Below are 16,704 nucleotides of genomic sequence, written 5' to 3'. Positions count from 1 at the left end.
AACACTGTTCTGTAGATTGACGAGTCCAGTTTCATTTGGACATCTATTTTAGTGAAACAAAAAACAATGATAGGGAAGAAGAGAACATGAGCCTCCATAATTTAACAAACTTCAAACTTCATTTATTAAGGGAGGGTCATATTATTATTTAATGGTATTCTCTTTAAGACTGCTTAGAAGCGGTGTTTTAAGGCATTCTTCTCTTGTTTGAGTTTCTCAACGCTAGGTAAATCTACTTTAGGAAGCACAGCAGCAGAACAAAATAGTGAATTAGATCAATTTAAGTTCTGTTTGCTGAAGTAAACATCTCCTAAGGGAAAGAATGAAAAGATTATTTGCTAGAGCTGCATGTCTTGCTTAGTTTTAGTGGTTATGATGCCAAACACCTGACTCCCCCAGGCAGAGAGGAGAGCACTTGGCCACAGTGGTGGAGCAGAGTTCTACAACAGACACTGTCCATACGGTGGCTCACGGAAAAGCTAGGAAACAGAAGCTGTAACGATCACTGATTATTGCCTTGATTTTTCAAGGGTCCTTCTTGTGTAAATACATGTGCATATTCCTCAACTGGAAGTTGCTAGGCAGAATAGTTAGTTGGCAATCCACTTATGTTCCAGCTGTAAGGAAGCTCAGCAAAAGAACTGTTTTATTCAAGTCAGCAATCTTCCATGTCCTAGGGTTTTCCCTTGATTTAAAAGGGGATTCTCCCATGGAAATAACAGAATAAGACAAACGTAGGAATTATGAGGTCAAACACAGGGAAAGAGACTGATTTGAAAATGACCTTTTAGAGAAAGGGAAAAACACCTTGCAAGGAAAATCAGTAATGCATGCAGAAATGAAAACAAATCTTAAGAAAACAATTCCTTGTTTAGCTTCACTATAAAGGAAAATATTCTTCGTTAGGATATTAACAACATTTCTTAATACCATATCCACCTCATTCTACACTGTTCTTTTCTACTGAAAGCTGTGTTAAACCTCTTCCTAGTAACTCCTGCAATTAGTATCTTTGTAGAAATCTCAGAGGCAGGCTTCTAAAAGCAGCATTATATTTTTAGAACCTCCCTGTAATTAATCATCTATCAGGCCTCCTATATAGTTCTACACAACCGCTCTGCAGAAAATATTTCTTTCCTTGAATGAAAAGAACCTTTTTCTTTAAACTTAGTGAAAGAATCACATGTATGTTATAAAATATAAGAGTTTAAGTTACATTTACTGAAATAAATAAATAAATAAATAAATAAATAGCCCTTCCTTATTGGATGATAGAAAATCTGCATGCACGCAAGCTGCAATGGTAGCAACAAGCTGCTGCTAGAGACCTGCTGGGATGGAATAATGCAAAAAGCTCTGTCAGAGCTCCACTGCAGCGGTCATCTTTTTGAAACACTATATTGAATTCAGTAGGAGGATAATTGAATATCACCAGATGCAAGTAAAATTTGCTTATCCACAATAAAGAAAAGCCCACATTTCTATACTCAATTCTGTAGCCACAAGAACATGAAATACACTCTTCTGGCTTTGATAGCATCAACAGAAAAAGCAAATATGTAACAGAGAGTGCAATTCCTAGTGAAATACCTTGTCCTAGGGATTTAATATCCTTTTCATCCTCTGGAGTACTTAAATCAAAACTGAACATAGTTTCATAATGCATGCTCTTGCTACGTGTTTATTATTTATGGTTTTACTTTATGTCAGAGCACGTGGAGTTCTGTCAGCACGTCAGTAATCCCAGGCATCAAAATTTTGGTAACTTCCCATACAACTTCATATTTTAAGGGCAATATCAAAGAAGAAAGGCTGAGGGAGTTGGGCTCATTTAGCTTGGAGAAAAGAAGGCTCCAGGGAGACCTCACTGAGGCCTTTCTGTATTCAAGGGGAGCTTATAAACAGGAGCAGAGCAACTCATTGCACGGTCTGATAGCAATAGGCTTTGGGGGAATGGCTTTAAACTAAAAGAGGGGAGGTCTAGGTTAGATGCTAGGAAGAAATTCTTCACTCAGATATGTGGGCATCCCATCTCTGGGGGAGCCCAAGGCCATGGATGAGGCCCGAGGCAGCCTGAGCTGGGGACCAGCCACCCCATAGCAAGAGATTGGAACTGGGTGATGTTTAAGACCCCTTCCAACTTAAGCTATCCTATGATTAAGACTCTTGCTTCCACCTTAGCTTCCCATACCTGTGGATGTGAAATATCTTTTCTTAAGCTTCTTAGAAGACTATCACGCACAGGTTAAAGCATATTCTTCTGCTCATTCATGTGCTTACTCAGAGTCATCTCCCTTTGAGCCCTTCTTTTTTTCAGAAGCATAGGGATAGGGAAGGAATTTGATTAATTTGTTGTTGCAAATGGTTACAAAGATGAGATAATACATTTGTCAGTAACGAAAAGAAAACAGACATCAGAACGTAGTGGGAAGGATGAGAAGGTCCCCTAGTAGTGATGTGAGACAACAAACAACTTTCATAAGATGTTGTTAAAGCTGACAGCAGTGTGACTTCATGTTTTGAGCTCTATCTATTCACTCGAAAGTCATGCTCACTCTGGTGTTTAATTTGACATTCTAATAACTCAATAGATTGAAGGGTTTAATTAGATGCTTTTATTTATATTTCAAGAAGATGAAAATCAGTGTTCTCATTTACCTTCACACCCATACCAGAGATGAATCTACACTTTCAACCTACAGTGAAGAGCAACAATACCAGCTGAAGAATAACTAAACATGATAGAAGACAGATATGTTTTAATCTCTCCTTAAAAAAGTTGTTGATCAGAACAGCCTTTGTATCAAACAACCTTTTAAAATGTATATCTCAAATCATAAAAGGTTCTGCCTTGTCCAAACCTGATTCAAGGCTTGCTGGTACCATTGAAACTCTCTTAAATTCAAAGGTTTGGGGTTGATCCATATACCTCCTTTTAACACAGCGTATCTTTTCAGAAGAAAACAGTAAAGCATTGTTCTGGTCATAAAGAAGCAAAATTGCTTTTGACAGGGTCTTAGAAATACCAGCCAAAGCATTCAGAGATAAGCCAACAGCCACGTATAGAAAAAAGAACTGAACTCACCCAGTTGGTGAAAGGGATCCCTGTCTAGGCAGCACATCTTCTCAGGAAGCAGCCTAGGTCCAAGAGATGCTCTCCTTCCAGCAGCTGGCCCTTACCTGAGTCGAGGGGGCCTCTACCCCCTGGTTAAGTGGGGAGCACAGGAGCAAACAATTTGCCTGTTGTCTGGGCCAGGCACACCCCTTCACCAAGTGTTCAATTACCAGTCGAAGCCCTGAACTAACAGTTCCCCTACAAATACACTTCCTAAAATGCATTCTGTGGTGGTTCCTGTAATACAAAAAGTAAACAACTAACTTATTTATTTGAAATGTTTTTGGTGGTTTTTGTTTAGAGGTTGCATTGAAGAACGTGAGATAATTAATATCCACATCACAAGCAACTTCAAGTCTCTTCTCAGTTTCCTCCTGGCACAAATCTTCCACATTTACCATACCATTAAATTGGAGTTTCAATAAGAATTAGTAAAAAAAATTGAGATCGCTCTTTTCACAATTTCAAGTTATATTTGGTAGCACTCTATTTAATTAAAGCCTATACATTTATCTATGAATTTCAAAGCTTATATTTTTAGCTAATGCATTATGAATATTTACATTTCCTTATATGTGTACAATCTCTGTCTCCCTCCCCCATCCCCACTATTTTTCTTTACTGGAAATTTTGGTTGTGATAAAGTATTAAGACAGAATCTACAGGTAGTTCAATTTTTAGAGTCCATTGCTTCAGTCATCAAGGAAAAGAGTATGTAAGAACAAAACTCAAGAGTAGGATCCCAGATGGCAACATATACAGTTCTCTTGGAGACAATTTTATTCCTCTGGAGCTTAAACCTGTAAAGATATAAGCATAAAAATAAGGAAATTTCTGTCCAAAAACATTTTCCTATTCGGTCTAGTCTAACAATGCTCTTTTTAAAAATATCTGCAAAATAAAATATCCAAAAAATGGCTTCTTCTTATTCACTTTTAAGTCGTAGCAGCAATTCTAGGGAGTTTTAAATGACCTTCCCATGCCTCCACATAGATATCTGCTTGCAGGAGGGTTTGGGTTGGTAAATTATAATCCAGGGATGCATTCTGCATGAGTAATAAGAGCAGAGCCTGGGCACCTGCACGAGCTGTGGAGTGCAGCTGAGGAGATCTACCTTGGTGCATGCAGCAGCTCCAGATCGGATTAAAATCTGCAGTGTACACAAAAGCTGCAGAGCTGAGTTCAGTAAGAAAGCTTACGTCTCTGAAAAGCATTACAGATAAGGTCGCATCTAGGTGTCGTGAAATAGTTTCTCCACTAATGAACATGAGAAAACTGGAGACTAATCTACGTTCACCCAGTAGTACAAAGGGAGGTCAACAATGGTAGCAAAAACTCTGCTAATCCTTTTTAGAGGCACGTGGATTTCTTATTACACACTGATATTCAGAGAAAGGAAATACAATCTCACGTACTCGATATTTTTGGGATCCTAATTTCCTCGCTGCTGCTGCCATCCCCACCATCACTGACGGTTCTTATTTCTATGAGATAATCTTCTTCAAATGGCACCCGGAGTTCAGCTGAAGTATTGTTTGTCTCCAGTATATGAGCTTTGCTGTGTCTGTTTTGTCTGTACAAAATCTAAACAAAAAAGGATTAGAGAACAGAGGTTACTCGATTACTTCAAGTTTTATGTTGTTCTTTACATGGCTGAGAAATGAAAGGACAGGAGTTTGGACAGTAACATCTGGGTTTCCACTTAGAAAGCACGTTTCTGCAATTAAATATGATGGACCCAGTGCCTGCCTGCACATAGTCTCTTCACTAATTTATCTCTGGGACAATGTGTGGAGCAGCCTTGAGCCCATATGCCCTGGGGAGATGGAGATCCTACAGACTGGGCCTTCTAGAAGCCTTTCTTCTTTATTAGCATGTTTGACAAACTTTTTACATAGTTATGATAAAAAGAGCAATTGAAGAGCAGAGCAGAAGGAGAAATAGAGTTAATGGAGACTGTATGGAAAATACTGTGTTGAGAACTTAAAGCACTCTCTCCACAACAAAATATAACAGGCAGTTATAACCGAGAAGCAGGAATGTTAGATAGAAGGGAAAAGAGCTTAAAAGTCTGATTTTAATGTCTTCCCCAGTATGTGGGGCTATTCAAGCATACTAACTAGGCTGTAAGAGGATGTGATATCAAGAAAAATTACAAGGTAGAATATTTTTTTTTGTCCTTTTCCTCCCTCCCTCCTTCATAGACACTTAAATGCTGAGCAACACAAGGATCTTGATCCTGACAACCTTTCCCCATTTAAGTGCTCTCCACAGCCATTCTGACCACTTTTCTGGTCTTTCAGAAAGTCTTTGGGGGTTAAAGACACTGCAAACAAACTTTAAACTAAATGTTCCTGTCCTTAAAAAGCAGATTTATAGAACTGTTTTTTACTTCACCCACATTGATCTTTCTGTGAGTATCTTCTATTCTATTTTCAAAGTTATGATTATGAATTGTCAGAGTAAGGACTTTTAAACATATTTTATAACATCTCTTGAATTCTTAAAGAGGCTGTTCTCTATTTCTTACAGGCGTGTGAAACTCCTTCAATGCAAGAACATTATACAAGAAAGATTACAAGGGAAAAGGAAGAAGAGGAGTCCAGTAATGGGAATAGAAAACTCTCGTGTTGGAATAAAGACGTCCAACTCCAAATGAGATATTCTTCCATGCTTCGTATAAATGTCAGCCAACCATCCCAGTGACTCCAGAAAATTCACCTTTTCATGAGTAATGAATAGACACATTCCTACAACTCTCTTTTTTCACCTCTATTAAAAACAACGTGTATGATTAATGAGATAAAGCAATGACTTACTTTGTATCCTAGCACCTCTGATTCATTCTCCATTGTTTTCACGTGCTCCCAATTCAAGCAGATTTTGGAATTTGTCAGTTTCCATGCGATATTTGCTGGAGGTTGACTGGGAGCTTTAAAAAAATAAAAAAAAAAAAGTAGAGATGATGATAATCACAAGATACAACTTTATATTACATAATCGCAAGATACAACTTCATATTAATTTGCATAGTGTAATTGAATGAGACTCTGACATGGAAGTAGCAAATGCATGGGTGATTCAAGTCTAAAAGAGTGAAAAATATTTTCCAGTTCATCATTGCTCTCTTATTAGTCAGAATAAAGATCTATTCATAGCACAGAACCACTTACTGTGAGTTCATTTTGGAAATTAGGCAAAGCCTGACAGTGCCTGACAGTTCAAGTTACATTTGATAGATTTTATTTAAGTATTATGTTGTTCCTATCTATCTTTTAATGGACTAGAGAATGTTTTGCTGTATGGATTTCAGAAAAAAATTAGAAACTAGGAGCAGAATACAAAAGGCTCGATTTTCATCGGCCATGAGAATAGGCTACAAAGAGTTACACATTAAAGTCTCCATGTGATCCATCATGAAACGTTGCAGGATTTTATAAATTCTCAGTATAATAGGCCGAGGGTAGATTTTCAAAGGTTTTTTATGCCTAAATGCTAGGACTTTGAAAATTTGCCTACGAGTGACAGAAATCGAATCCTGTGTGAATGTGTGAAGTTGAAACTGTGCCTTTGAACTGACTGTCTCAGATTTACATCATCTCCATCTCCATGGTGTGCTCCCCAAATCCTGCCTGGGAGGAGAGTGCCAGGGGTGTCAGAGGAAGTAAGGATTTGAAAATAATTGAGAAAAGAGAGGAGAGATCTGGAGAACGGGCTTCTGGTTTGTAAGGGTCCCAGGCCTGACTTTAAAATGTTAAACTTCTGGGATTCTTCTTCACTCCCTACAATTCCTGCATATTGATGGTTAGCATACATAACTCAGAAGGTACTACTGACTTGGTAATACTTCCACCATCTGTTTATTGCCCACACGGAGAGAATGAATCAGTGGTGTCTGTTATGTATCTATCTGCTTCTGGACTGTGGAAAAGTTTAATCCACCTCACTGTCTGGAAAAGGAAGTGTTACTGGGTCATTCAGGTGAATCTAAGCAGATGTCCTTCCATGAACCTTAAGTCCATACTGGATAAAGATTCCTTTTGTTTTGAGTGCACTCACATGCATAAAACCACAAATTTACTTAAATTTTTGTTTGAAACTTCTTTGCTGCTTTCATAAAATGTTTTAGGTAAGGAATTTGGACACAAAACATTTGTAAGATATAAAGGATGTAAAATTTTTCATTGATTGGGTACTTTGAAAGCTGATGCCCTCAAGTATGAGTGAATATCATCATATTCAAACTCTTTTAACATAATACTTAAAACCATCTAAATTCCCAAACTTTAGGTTGAAAAAAAACACCATTGGGTGACTTCCTAAGCTGAATTATCTGGTTTACATCTACAGTCAAGGACCAGAATAGGCAGTAATGGATAGTCCTTTCCCAATCCCACAGTGATACGCATAAACATGAACATTGTGAACAGCTCCTTAGATTTAAAACGACCAATCCTTTCCACAACTAACTTATCAACTTTTCAAGAACATTTGATAGTCTTAAGTAAATCAAGTTAATGAAGTTACTCATGTTTTAGGAAACCCTCGCAGGTTTTTTGAGTTGAAGTTTACACTTGCAAAGTATTTCTAATATGTACATCTGTTGAAATATGCATTAGTAATTAAAAAGCAGTGAAATCCCTTAAAACCATGATGACATATAAATAAAATAAGCAGAATAGCTGAGCCTTCTAACACTTCCTTGTGGAGCAGTATTCATCATTTGTACTTTCAGTACAAAAAAGCAGTAAACTTACACTGCGATATCAACTTAGACATTAAACTGATCTTCGATAAGTTTCAATCAGAACTGCACCTATTTGGCTGAAGGCCCATTGCCCTCTTAAGTTTTGCTTAGTCTACACAATAATGCCACGTACAGAACGCTAGGAATCTTCGGCAATGAGTGTGAAGACAGAGCTATTTGCTTGAAGCCAAAGCTCCTGCTGTAGACATGTATCGTTTAAATGCTCTTGATGTACTATCTCTTCTCATATTGAAGATGCCTGCATCTTTCAGAAATGAGAGCTTAAAATTTTAATATATGCTTTTGAGTATTAAATAGGTTGTTTTGACTTTAATTTTTAAATGAACTATTAGCACCATCCTGAGTTTGACAGAAGATGAAATCCATGTAAATCAAAATCAAATTTGTCCCGTTTTTGTTTTGCTTCTTGACTGATGTGTCTTTATCTTTTCTTTCATACAAATACACATACAAATACAGAGAATCATTTCCAGAGATGAGTCCATTTTACATTGTCAATGAGAAAAGCCTTCTTTGAAATTTTACAAAATATTTTCTTTGGCTTTATTTTGGTTTATGCTGTCTACATTAAATTTTATCAGGAACTCATTTAAGTCGTTAGCTCCTGTCTAGCACTTTAAAGTAATAAGCTAGAGTAATACATGGATAAGAAGACAAATGAGGAGAGACAGAAGATTCCTTTTTTGTGCAAAAGTGTTGATAAATTGGGAAAACATAGTCCACTGAAAGTATAAAAAAAGTAGGGCTTGTGGGTATATAGCAGATTAGCAAGATTTCCTGTTTATGACTATTTTTCTGTTAGCGAGCATTTCCTTTACAGGTTCTATCCCGCAGAACAGCACTCCTGTATTATCTCAGAGGATGGCCCCATGAAAGCCTACATTTCACGTAGCTTTTATTCTCACAAGTAGAAAAGCACATGTTTTTGCTTCTAAAATTGCAGGGAATTTAAGCAGTTACTGATTAAATAGTATTTAAGTGAATGTGTCACATACATTCCCCTCTGCATGGCACAGTTTAGAGGACCCCAGAAATATCTAGAGAATTTAAGTTTCCTTAAAAGAAAAATAAAAAAAAAATAGAAGCCATAATCCCATACCCAAACGTACAGTTTGACCTGTGGAATATCTTTCCTTAATTGACTTTGAATCTCTTTTGAAATTTCCTGAAAGCAAGTGGCACACTGTTGCATTTGAAAAGAAGATCCTTTCTAATTATTGCTACTGCTGTAGGAACAAAAACACCCGTGTTATCTAGTTTTGCAAGTATAGAGAATTACCTGAGCACATATGAAGAACAGGGTAAAAGAAATAAGCTCAGGGCTGATTTCAGTCACTGGGAATTGTAGCTTCCACTGAGACAGAACTGAACGCCAACCTAAATACTACATTAACATCTTGCATACCAGAATCTGAGCAAACTCAACGTTGACCACAAAATTAAGAAACAAAGAAGAGAAAGAGAAATTTCTCAGTCACAGACTTCACTGCTTAATTTTATGAAGAAATTTGGGATCCCATTTTCCTTGGTACTGCAACATTTAGCAAGCTGGGTCATGGTAAGCTGAAATGTCACTATCCCACCTGGGAGTCTGCAACATTTGTTGTATAAAATTGAATACTCACGTGACTTTTTAGTGGTGACATTTACCGGGGCACTGGAGGGCCCCATCCCTGCTGTGTTGTAAGCCCGAACTGTTGCAAAATACACTGTGTTAGCTTTTAGGCCTGTGATATTTTGGGCTGTTATGTTCCCATTGACTCTGACTTTACCAGCTGTGCTTTCCTTGGGATCATCGGTCCAATATAAAACCTGAAGAGCCAAAACAAAGAAAAAGCAATTCATTGTTTTAAATCAAGTACTGGTTTGGCTGGCAAGTAGACAAGCTGTGAGTGAAGATTTCAAGGAGTACTGGATTTTTCGTATACAAAACTAGCAGGAAATAAAACCAAGCATGAATATTTATAGAGAAGAAATAAAATTTTAGAAACGGAATACGAATTAAGAAAGCAAATGAAATCCTTATAGAAGTCCAAAAGGAAAACTTTGATAACATAAGATATTTTAAAAGCTTTTTGGTTTTTAAGTTTGAGCAGATTAAAGAAAAATTTTTTAAAAGATACAAAGAAACACTTATCTACATCATCTAAGAAGATTTTAATTATTTTGCATCCTGTCTAATTTTCTCTCTGTGACAGCCATTTAGACATTCTTTGTTTTTAATGAATATTTGATTTGGAAGGTTTGGGTATTGCTGCTCACTGTAAACAGGAATGAGAAGCTCAAAGCCTTTCAAACACACCGCAGCAGAAGCTTTGGGTGGTAATAATGTGCGTTCTCTTCTAAAAGGAATGATGGAGGTCATGTGCATGTCTGCTAAATATCAGCTTCCCCCATCACGCTCAGGCAGTGCTAAGGCTGTGTAAGAGGAGGGAGGATCAACCTTGTTTTGTGGAATCAAGAACAAGCACAAGTCCTTCTACAGTGGCCATCACAAATGATTAATCTTGAGGTTTTAATTTACATTACAAAAAGGCTGGGTGAGAACTACAGTCCTGGTCTGTAAATGGTTGTGATTATCTCAGGTGAAATGCTGTTAATGAGAGTCAGGTGAAGAGCTGCATTATCTGCTGACTTGGCAGCAAGGGAAGAAGAACCAGAATACCAATGTGGCTGGGGAAGGGATGTCTGCAAAGTGCCCAATCCCAGCCCCAACCCCCATCCCACCCCAACAACAACAGCAGCAGCAGCAGCTGCTACCTCACCTCATAGCCCAGCACCCTGCCTGTGTGCCTGTTCCATGCAACGGGCTGCCAGGACACCTCCACCTCTGCCGCCGAGATGCTCAGTGCTGAAGTGCCTGCTGGTGCTATCTGTGGCTCTGGATCATGAGAGAAAAGGCAGCAAGTGGAGCATTTGTAGTATCAAAAGGGTGTTGCATCAGAAAGTTAGAGAGATTCAAGAAGAAATCAAGATTTGGTGGAAGCAGCACGGAGAGGATTGGGAAACCTGGTGTGAATCTTTAGTTTTGCTGCCCGTTTATTGTGGAACAGTAGCAAAACTGTAATTTTCCAAAATTGGTCATAACCTGTAATCTGGGACAGATTTTTAGAGATCATCTGTACTGAGTGGTTTGGGTTCTCTATAGATAAAATGTTCTGAATGTCTCCTGCTTGTTCTCATTCTGCTCAGTGGGAGCTCCTGAGACAAGTGTATTGAAACATGCCATCTACTTAAAGTAACTCTGAAAATCTTTTCCTTGCCTTCATTCCCTCCAAATTCCCATCCTCTGTCCCGTGTCTCCTGAGAATCTGCAATGAGCAGCTTTGAACAGATTTCTTACCACCCCTATAGAGACCTACATTATCACACCTGGGACCCATAGGCTGTACACAACCACTACTAGCAAGAGTAACACACTTTACCATCTTCTCCAGAGTAGACAATGGATACAGAGCTCAGGGTCCCTTCTCCTTCATTGTTGTAGACGCCAACTTTCACTTCGAAAGGAGACAGAGGTGTAATGCTTTCATTCCTGTAAACATATTTACTTGCTTCTACGGGAGCCACCGCTGCTTTTGTCCACGTTGTTGAGCCAAGAGGACGAAACATAACAATATAGCCAAAACCTTCTCCATTTTGTAGTTCTTCTGACACAGGCTGTAGTGACAGGGCAGTCAGTCAATAAGCATTTGCAAGTATACACTGTTTTAATTGAATCTTCATTTTCTCAGAATATTTTAGGAGTATTGATTCAGTTGACTGTGCCTTAGAGAAGATAATAATGTTTGCTCCATCAGTCAATGTAATATTGAAATAAAAATCAAAATAATAAATCTATTGAGGCAATCAATTTAGAAACAAAAGATCTGATCAGCTCCATTAAAGTTATTCTCTTTCAGGCATGAAGTTTTCAAAATTAAAAGCAATTCACTCAACTCACTTTATAGCTGAAATTTTTCCCCCAAGGGGCGTAGGAACACTAATTTTAAATGATTTTAAAAGAAGGAAAGAGATGGGAAAGGAGCAAATGTATGTAGAGGCGCATGTCAGCTGTATAATTGCTTGTGCATGTGTAGAGCACATATATTTTCTTAGAACAAGGGAGAGTTTGGAGCGCACAAACGTTTTCTTATTTAAGTTTGTTTAGAACAGAAATGTTATTGCAAGCTAACATGACAAAATTAATGTTTCTATTAATAAAATCTCATGTCAAGATATGTATTAATGACTCATACCAAACAGGCAATTACATCAAGACTGTATCCAGAATGAACACTTCTATTTTCTTGGGAAAAAGAAGTACTTCTATGCTGGCTTTTCAAGGCAAGAGAACATTTGTAAAACAAGAAAAGAACAGCAGTACATGGAGGAAGGAAGTTTTGCCAGCAAAATTTCATTTAATTTGGATGCTTTCATCAAAGCCCAGAAAAACAGTCAGGAAAAATGGTACATAGGGCAGAACTGCTGCCCCTGAGGTGGGTCCTGGAGTGCTACTGGTGTGAGAAGGTGGGAGGGAAAAATTGGGGAAACATCAGTCGATTTCAGAGCACTGAATTTATTTATTTCTTCATAAATTACTTTTAATGTGATAGTAAGATTGTCAGATTCTAACCCTGATCTGACATACTTAACAAATGTTGTCATCTCTTAAGTGTTTTACAGTCATTAATTCATCAATCTGCTCCTTCTACTTCCTATCCAGACCCAAGAGAGTTAAACGTGAGGGCTGAGGGTGCAGTGGGGATTGATAAGAGCTCAAGCTACTTTCTAGAGCATTTAGGTTGTTTTTGAGGCCTCCGTGACCTCAGATTTAATCAGAATGTTTAGTGAGTTCATCACAGAAAGCCAGAGAGTCGCATTCAATGTTGTTCACTTATTAATTAGTATTTTTTCCAACTATTTTTCAGGACACGCTGTGGAGTCGAACAGGATAATTTGATTGAGATCTCTCAGGCTGTTTTTCGATTTTCACATTCTGCTCCCAAAGAATAGATTGGTGGAGGAGAAGATGAAACACAACAGAGAAAGATGCATATGGAGGAAAACTCAGTTCAATAAAAGCGAAGTTTCGCTGCTTGGAGAATGGAAAGGGGAAAGCATGGCACTATTATTTATCTTGTGGGGATTTGGGATTTCATTTTTTTCCTCTGTCACTTCCCTTCCTGTCACATTGGTTAAATGGGAAAGTTATCAGCATACAGGACAACACAGGCAGATCACTCAGCTGATAAATAACATCACTTTTAGAATGAATTAATTTATTTTCCTTTCCTGTAAACTCTGGACACAAGGTTGGCTTTTCTTTTGAAAAATAATGAAGTCAAGGAAAAGAACATTTTTTTTTAATGAATAAACATTTTCCATGACTTATGAAGGGAGTGTGGTAGTTTTGAAGCCATGGCCCCAATTGAGAATGAATTGATGACCACATGCAGCTCGAGACACACAACTTTTAAGTAATGAAAAACACAGAGGTTGTACGTTAGTTGTTGGCTGGAGAAGGAGGGCAACTTCCTTCTTTCTGCTCTCCTCATTGACCTGCACTCCACTCCCTCACTGCAACTTGTAGGATGGTGCTAACGGTTCTGAAATTGTATATTCTCTCCTCTTGCTGGAGTGCTGGAGAATTAAAGGGTTCATCTCCTTTAACGCATAATAGGATATGCCTTGTCAGCACAGTGCTCCAGAATGAAAAACATGTAAACAAAAGTATGAAAAACGTTAATGCAGAAAATGGCCAAGCAGATTAGTGTGTTAAGCACCTCCTGTACAATGGAGATAAGAGGGTTATACAGACTTCTAAACATCTTTATAACATGCTTCTTAAGCTGTTTATTTTTATAAATGGTTCACTATAACACAGAAAACTTGCTGTGTATCTTACAGACTGTTTCCTCTCCAGATGCAGGATGAATCTCAGGCTCAGCCCAAGCCAATAGCTGAAAGGCTCTGAATTTCAGCAGGGCTGTGATTGAGCCCATAGAATCCCCCATCAGACAGCTTAAGTTAATTGAGTTACCAATTACCTCCCACGTGATGACCAGCTCAGAACGGCTCCCTCCTCCTCCGCTGACGTTCGTTGGTGCCACTGTGGGAACTGGAGGACAAAAAACACCAGGGCTGCAACAGCCACCACAGCTGGGGGTCTCCTCTACTGCAAGAATAAAGCCTTCCTCCCAGCTCCTCTCACATGCAGCTACTCTGCCACTCAACATGTGCAACAAGGGCTGCATTCTATTACAGTGCATTTTAAGTGAACTGAAATAATGTTTGCACATTTTCAGGTTTCTAAGGCTGAAGCCACAGATGTATTTGATACACGAGTACCCTGGTTCAAAAAATTAATTAAAGAAGCTAGTAGCATCAAGTATCTGACATTATTATGCCTCATCAACTAATTGGCAAAATGCTGTTCCATTCAGACTGTAGCTGCAACACTACTGATTTACTAATTGTGCATTTGTTCAGTAAACACCTTGTTGGAGCAATATATTAATTTCTTTTAATTGGCTGCATGCTTTCCTTAGGAAATTCAAAACTCGTAATTTGCTGTTCTCCTTCTGCCAGTATTGCAAGAGACCCAATGTGCACTGATTTGAGCCTGATTTCCCCATTGGTGCTCCAAGTGTGTGGCTGCATAGGTCCATGGGGGAGGTCAAATATGTTGCTGTTGCAGGCTGAAGGGACTTTCATTTGTCTAATGGCTCTTGGTGGAGATGCCAGGAAAGTATTTCTTGCCTCTTGCTCTGTATCTCAATACACATACTCACCTCATCAGCCTATAAACATTTCTGCTTTCTGGACACTGAATTGTGATGTGATGGATGGGATTTAGACAAAGCAGCTTTGTTCCTATAGTATAATTTGCAATAAATTTACTTGTGAGGATGATGTCATGCTGTTTTTCTGCTACTGGAGAAGTATATAAAAAAAAAGGACAGCTGCACAACTTAAAGAGGCAAAAACCCCCATAAGAGGGCATTTATATTGTTTGCCACCTCCAAACCTTTGCTATTATTTCCTGATGTTTCAAGATCGTTCTTACCTTCAGCCAGCTTCCACTGCTAAAAATGGTGCTGAGATGAGGCCAAAACTTTTTCAGCAGCTCTGGCAAGTTTTGCCATGACTGCCTGCCCTTCCCCATGTCTTCCTCCTGGTGTTAAGCACAGCTCCAGGAGGAGCAATAAAGGCAACAGCTCTTCACATTCCCAGAAAGGTAGGTGAACTGGCTGCCACTTCTTGGCTGAAACCCCCAACTAAATCTTTACCTGACTTCATTCTCTCTAGAAAAGTAGAGATTTTAAGGTGATTTTGTTGTGCAGTCAGAAAAGAGAGTGAAGGTGCAAATGGACCTTCCTTTGGGAGTTTAGTGCAGGTGTTCCATTTTGTCACTCGCGATCCATGTCTTTGTGCACATCAGAGATAAATAACCTGAGACTGAAAAGAACATTAAAGGAGAAAAAAATAACAAAATGGACATTCTAGACTACTACTTTGCTGTTTCACGAGTCAGCTTAGACAAATTCAGTTCACTTGTTAAATGTGTTCAGCACTTTCTACCTTTGCATGGGAAAAAAACTGGTGCTACTGCTCAGCAGAGCCTCAGCTGGGCCACAGGTGAGAAACAGATGAAAAATTACAGTTGAGTGCACCAAAAGAGCCTCGATTAATTCTCTGCTCCATCTTAATGGAGCAAACAGCGGCTCATTTGCACCCACAGATCTACTAATGCTTAGATTCTAGCTGGCAAAATAGCCACTGTAACAGCAAAGTTGAAATTCTCCCTTCGCTGCTGGTCTTTTGCTCTCCACACAGGGGTGCTGCATGCAGTTCCCTAGTCTATTAAGAATTGAAGACTCCTACTGCACAGAGATGCTTAGAGGCAGAGCAATGGACAGCAGTGAAGGGATTGAGTAAAGGAGACCTGATGTGAATTTTTCTGTTCCCTTTGCTGAGCTTCAGCTTGCACTACACTGTAAGGAAATAATGCTCTTTATGCTACTGCCATGATAAATAATAGTAATTTTATTGTTTTTTTCTCTTTCTAGCCCCAGCCTTGTGAATCCTCCCAATAGAACTGATGAGAGCTGTTACTGATTGCAAAGGTGGTTTGGAACACCACACTTCACAAAGCCCCAAGGCAGCATCAGTGAGAAAGACCCTCTCAAGACTAATTTTGACTCCATGATCAATTGTGTGTTGGAAAGCATATATCTCTGATGCTCTGCGGGGAAATACAGAAAATTCAGCCTCTTCCTGTCCGCAGCTTTTCTTTAGCCTTCCGTTTCCACATTGCCCTTATTTCTCCCACGTGAAAGCTTCCTGGGGTTCTCCTGAGGGAGGAAGGTTTGTGCCACTTGGGCACACATCCCCTCTCCACCTGAGCACAGGATTGGTCCCTGCTGCAGGCTGAGAGCTCTCCAGCCTTGTGCTGGTGAGCAGCCTGCAACCCTCTGCATTGCCATACTGGCCAGGTGGTCCTGACTGCTAATGAGCCTCATTTGATTTCTCCCTCTGCACCTGGCAAGCAGACAAAATCTATCAAAATTGGTGTTCTAACGTTCAAATAGTTTTTTCTGGCACCAGTACTCAGAAGAATCTTTTACTTCAACAATAGGAAAAAAAACAACCTTTCTTATTAATTTAAATCAACTGATTTAATACATTTTGAAGCAATTCTGTCTTGGGAAAAATATGGCACGAAGACAAATAATGTAGTGGGTATTCTGATAAATAGATGAATCTGCCTCTCCAAGACTGTATGTGTTTAAATTGCTCCAAAAGAAATGCCTCCTATTTCTTTTTATGGAAAATACAA

General features: G+C 38.8%; 1 protein-coding gene across 1 annotated transcript in view; it reads right to left on the bottom strand.

The window, feature by feature from the left end:
- Positions 1 to 2,077: 2,077 nt before the first annotated feature.
- The window catches only part of LOC100541831 (contactin-6), a 104,528-nt gene continuing 89,901 nt past the window's right edge, over positions 2,078 to 16,704 (bottom strand). Inside the window, exons 16-22 of the mRNA XM_031555620.1 lie at positions 13,913 to 13,983; positions 11,309 to 11,543; positions 10,649 to 10,764; positions 9,509 to 9,695; positions 5,935 to 6,047; positions 4,531 to 4,699; positions 2,078 to 3,915 (exon numbers count right to left, since the gene is read on the bottom strand). Of these exons, the coding sequence (XP_031411480.1) occupies positions 3,815 to 3,915; positions 4,531 to 4,699; positions 5,935 to 6,047; positions 9,509 to 9,695; positions 10,649 to 10,764; positions 11,309 to 11,543; positions 13,913 to 13,983 (992 nt within the window). The 3' untranslated portion in view covers positions 2,078 to 3,814. The remainder of the gene's footprint in view (positions 3,916 to 4,530; positions 4,700 to 5,934; positions 6,048 to 9,508; positions 9,696 to 10,648; positions 10,765 to 11,308; positions 11,544 to 13,912; positions 13,984 to 16,704) is intronic.

This window comes from Meleagris gallopavo, chromosome 14 (genome assembly GCF_000146605.3).
Source record: "Meleagris gallopavo isolate NT-WF06-2002-E0010 breed Aviagen turkey brand Nicholas breeding stock chromosome 14, Turkey_5.1, whole genome shotgun sequence".
NCBI lineage: Eukaryota > Metazoa > Chordata > Aves > Galliformes > Phasianidae > Meleagris > Meleagris gallopavo.
This window is presented reverse-complemented; position numbering and strand designations above follow the sequence as displayed.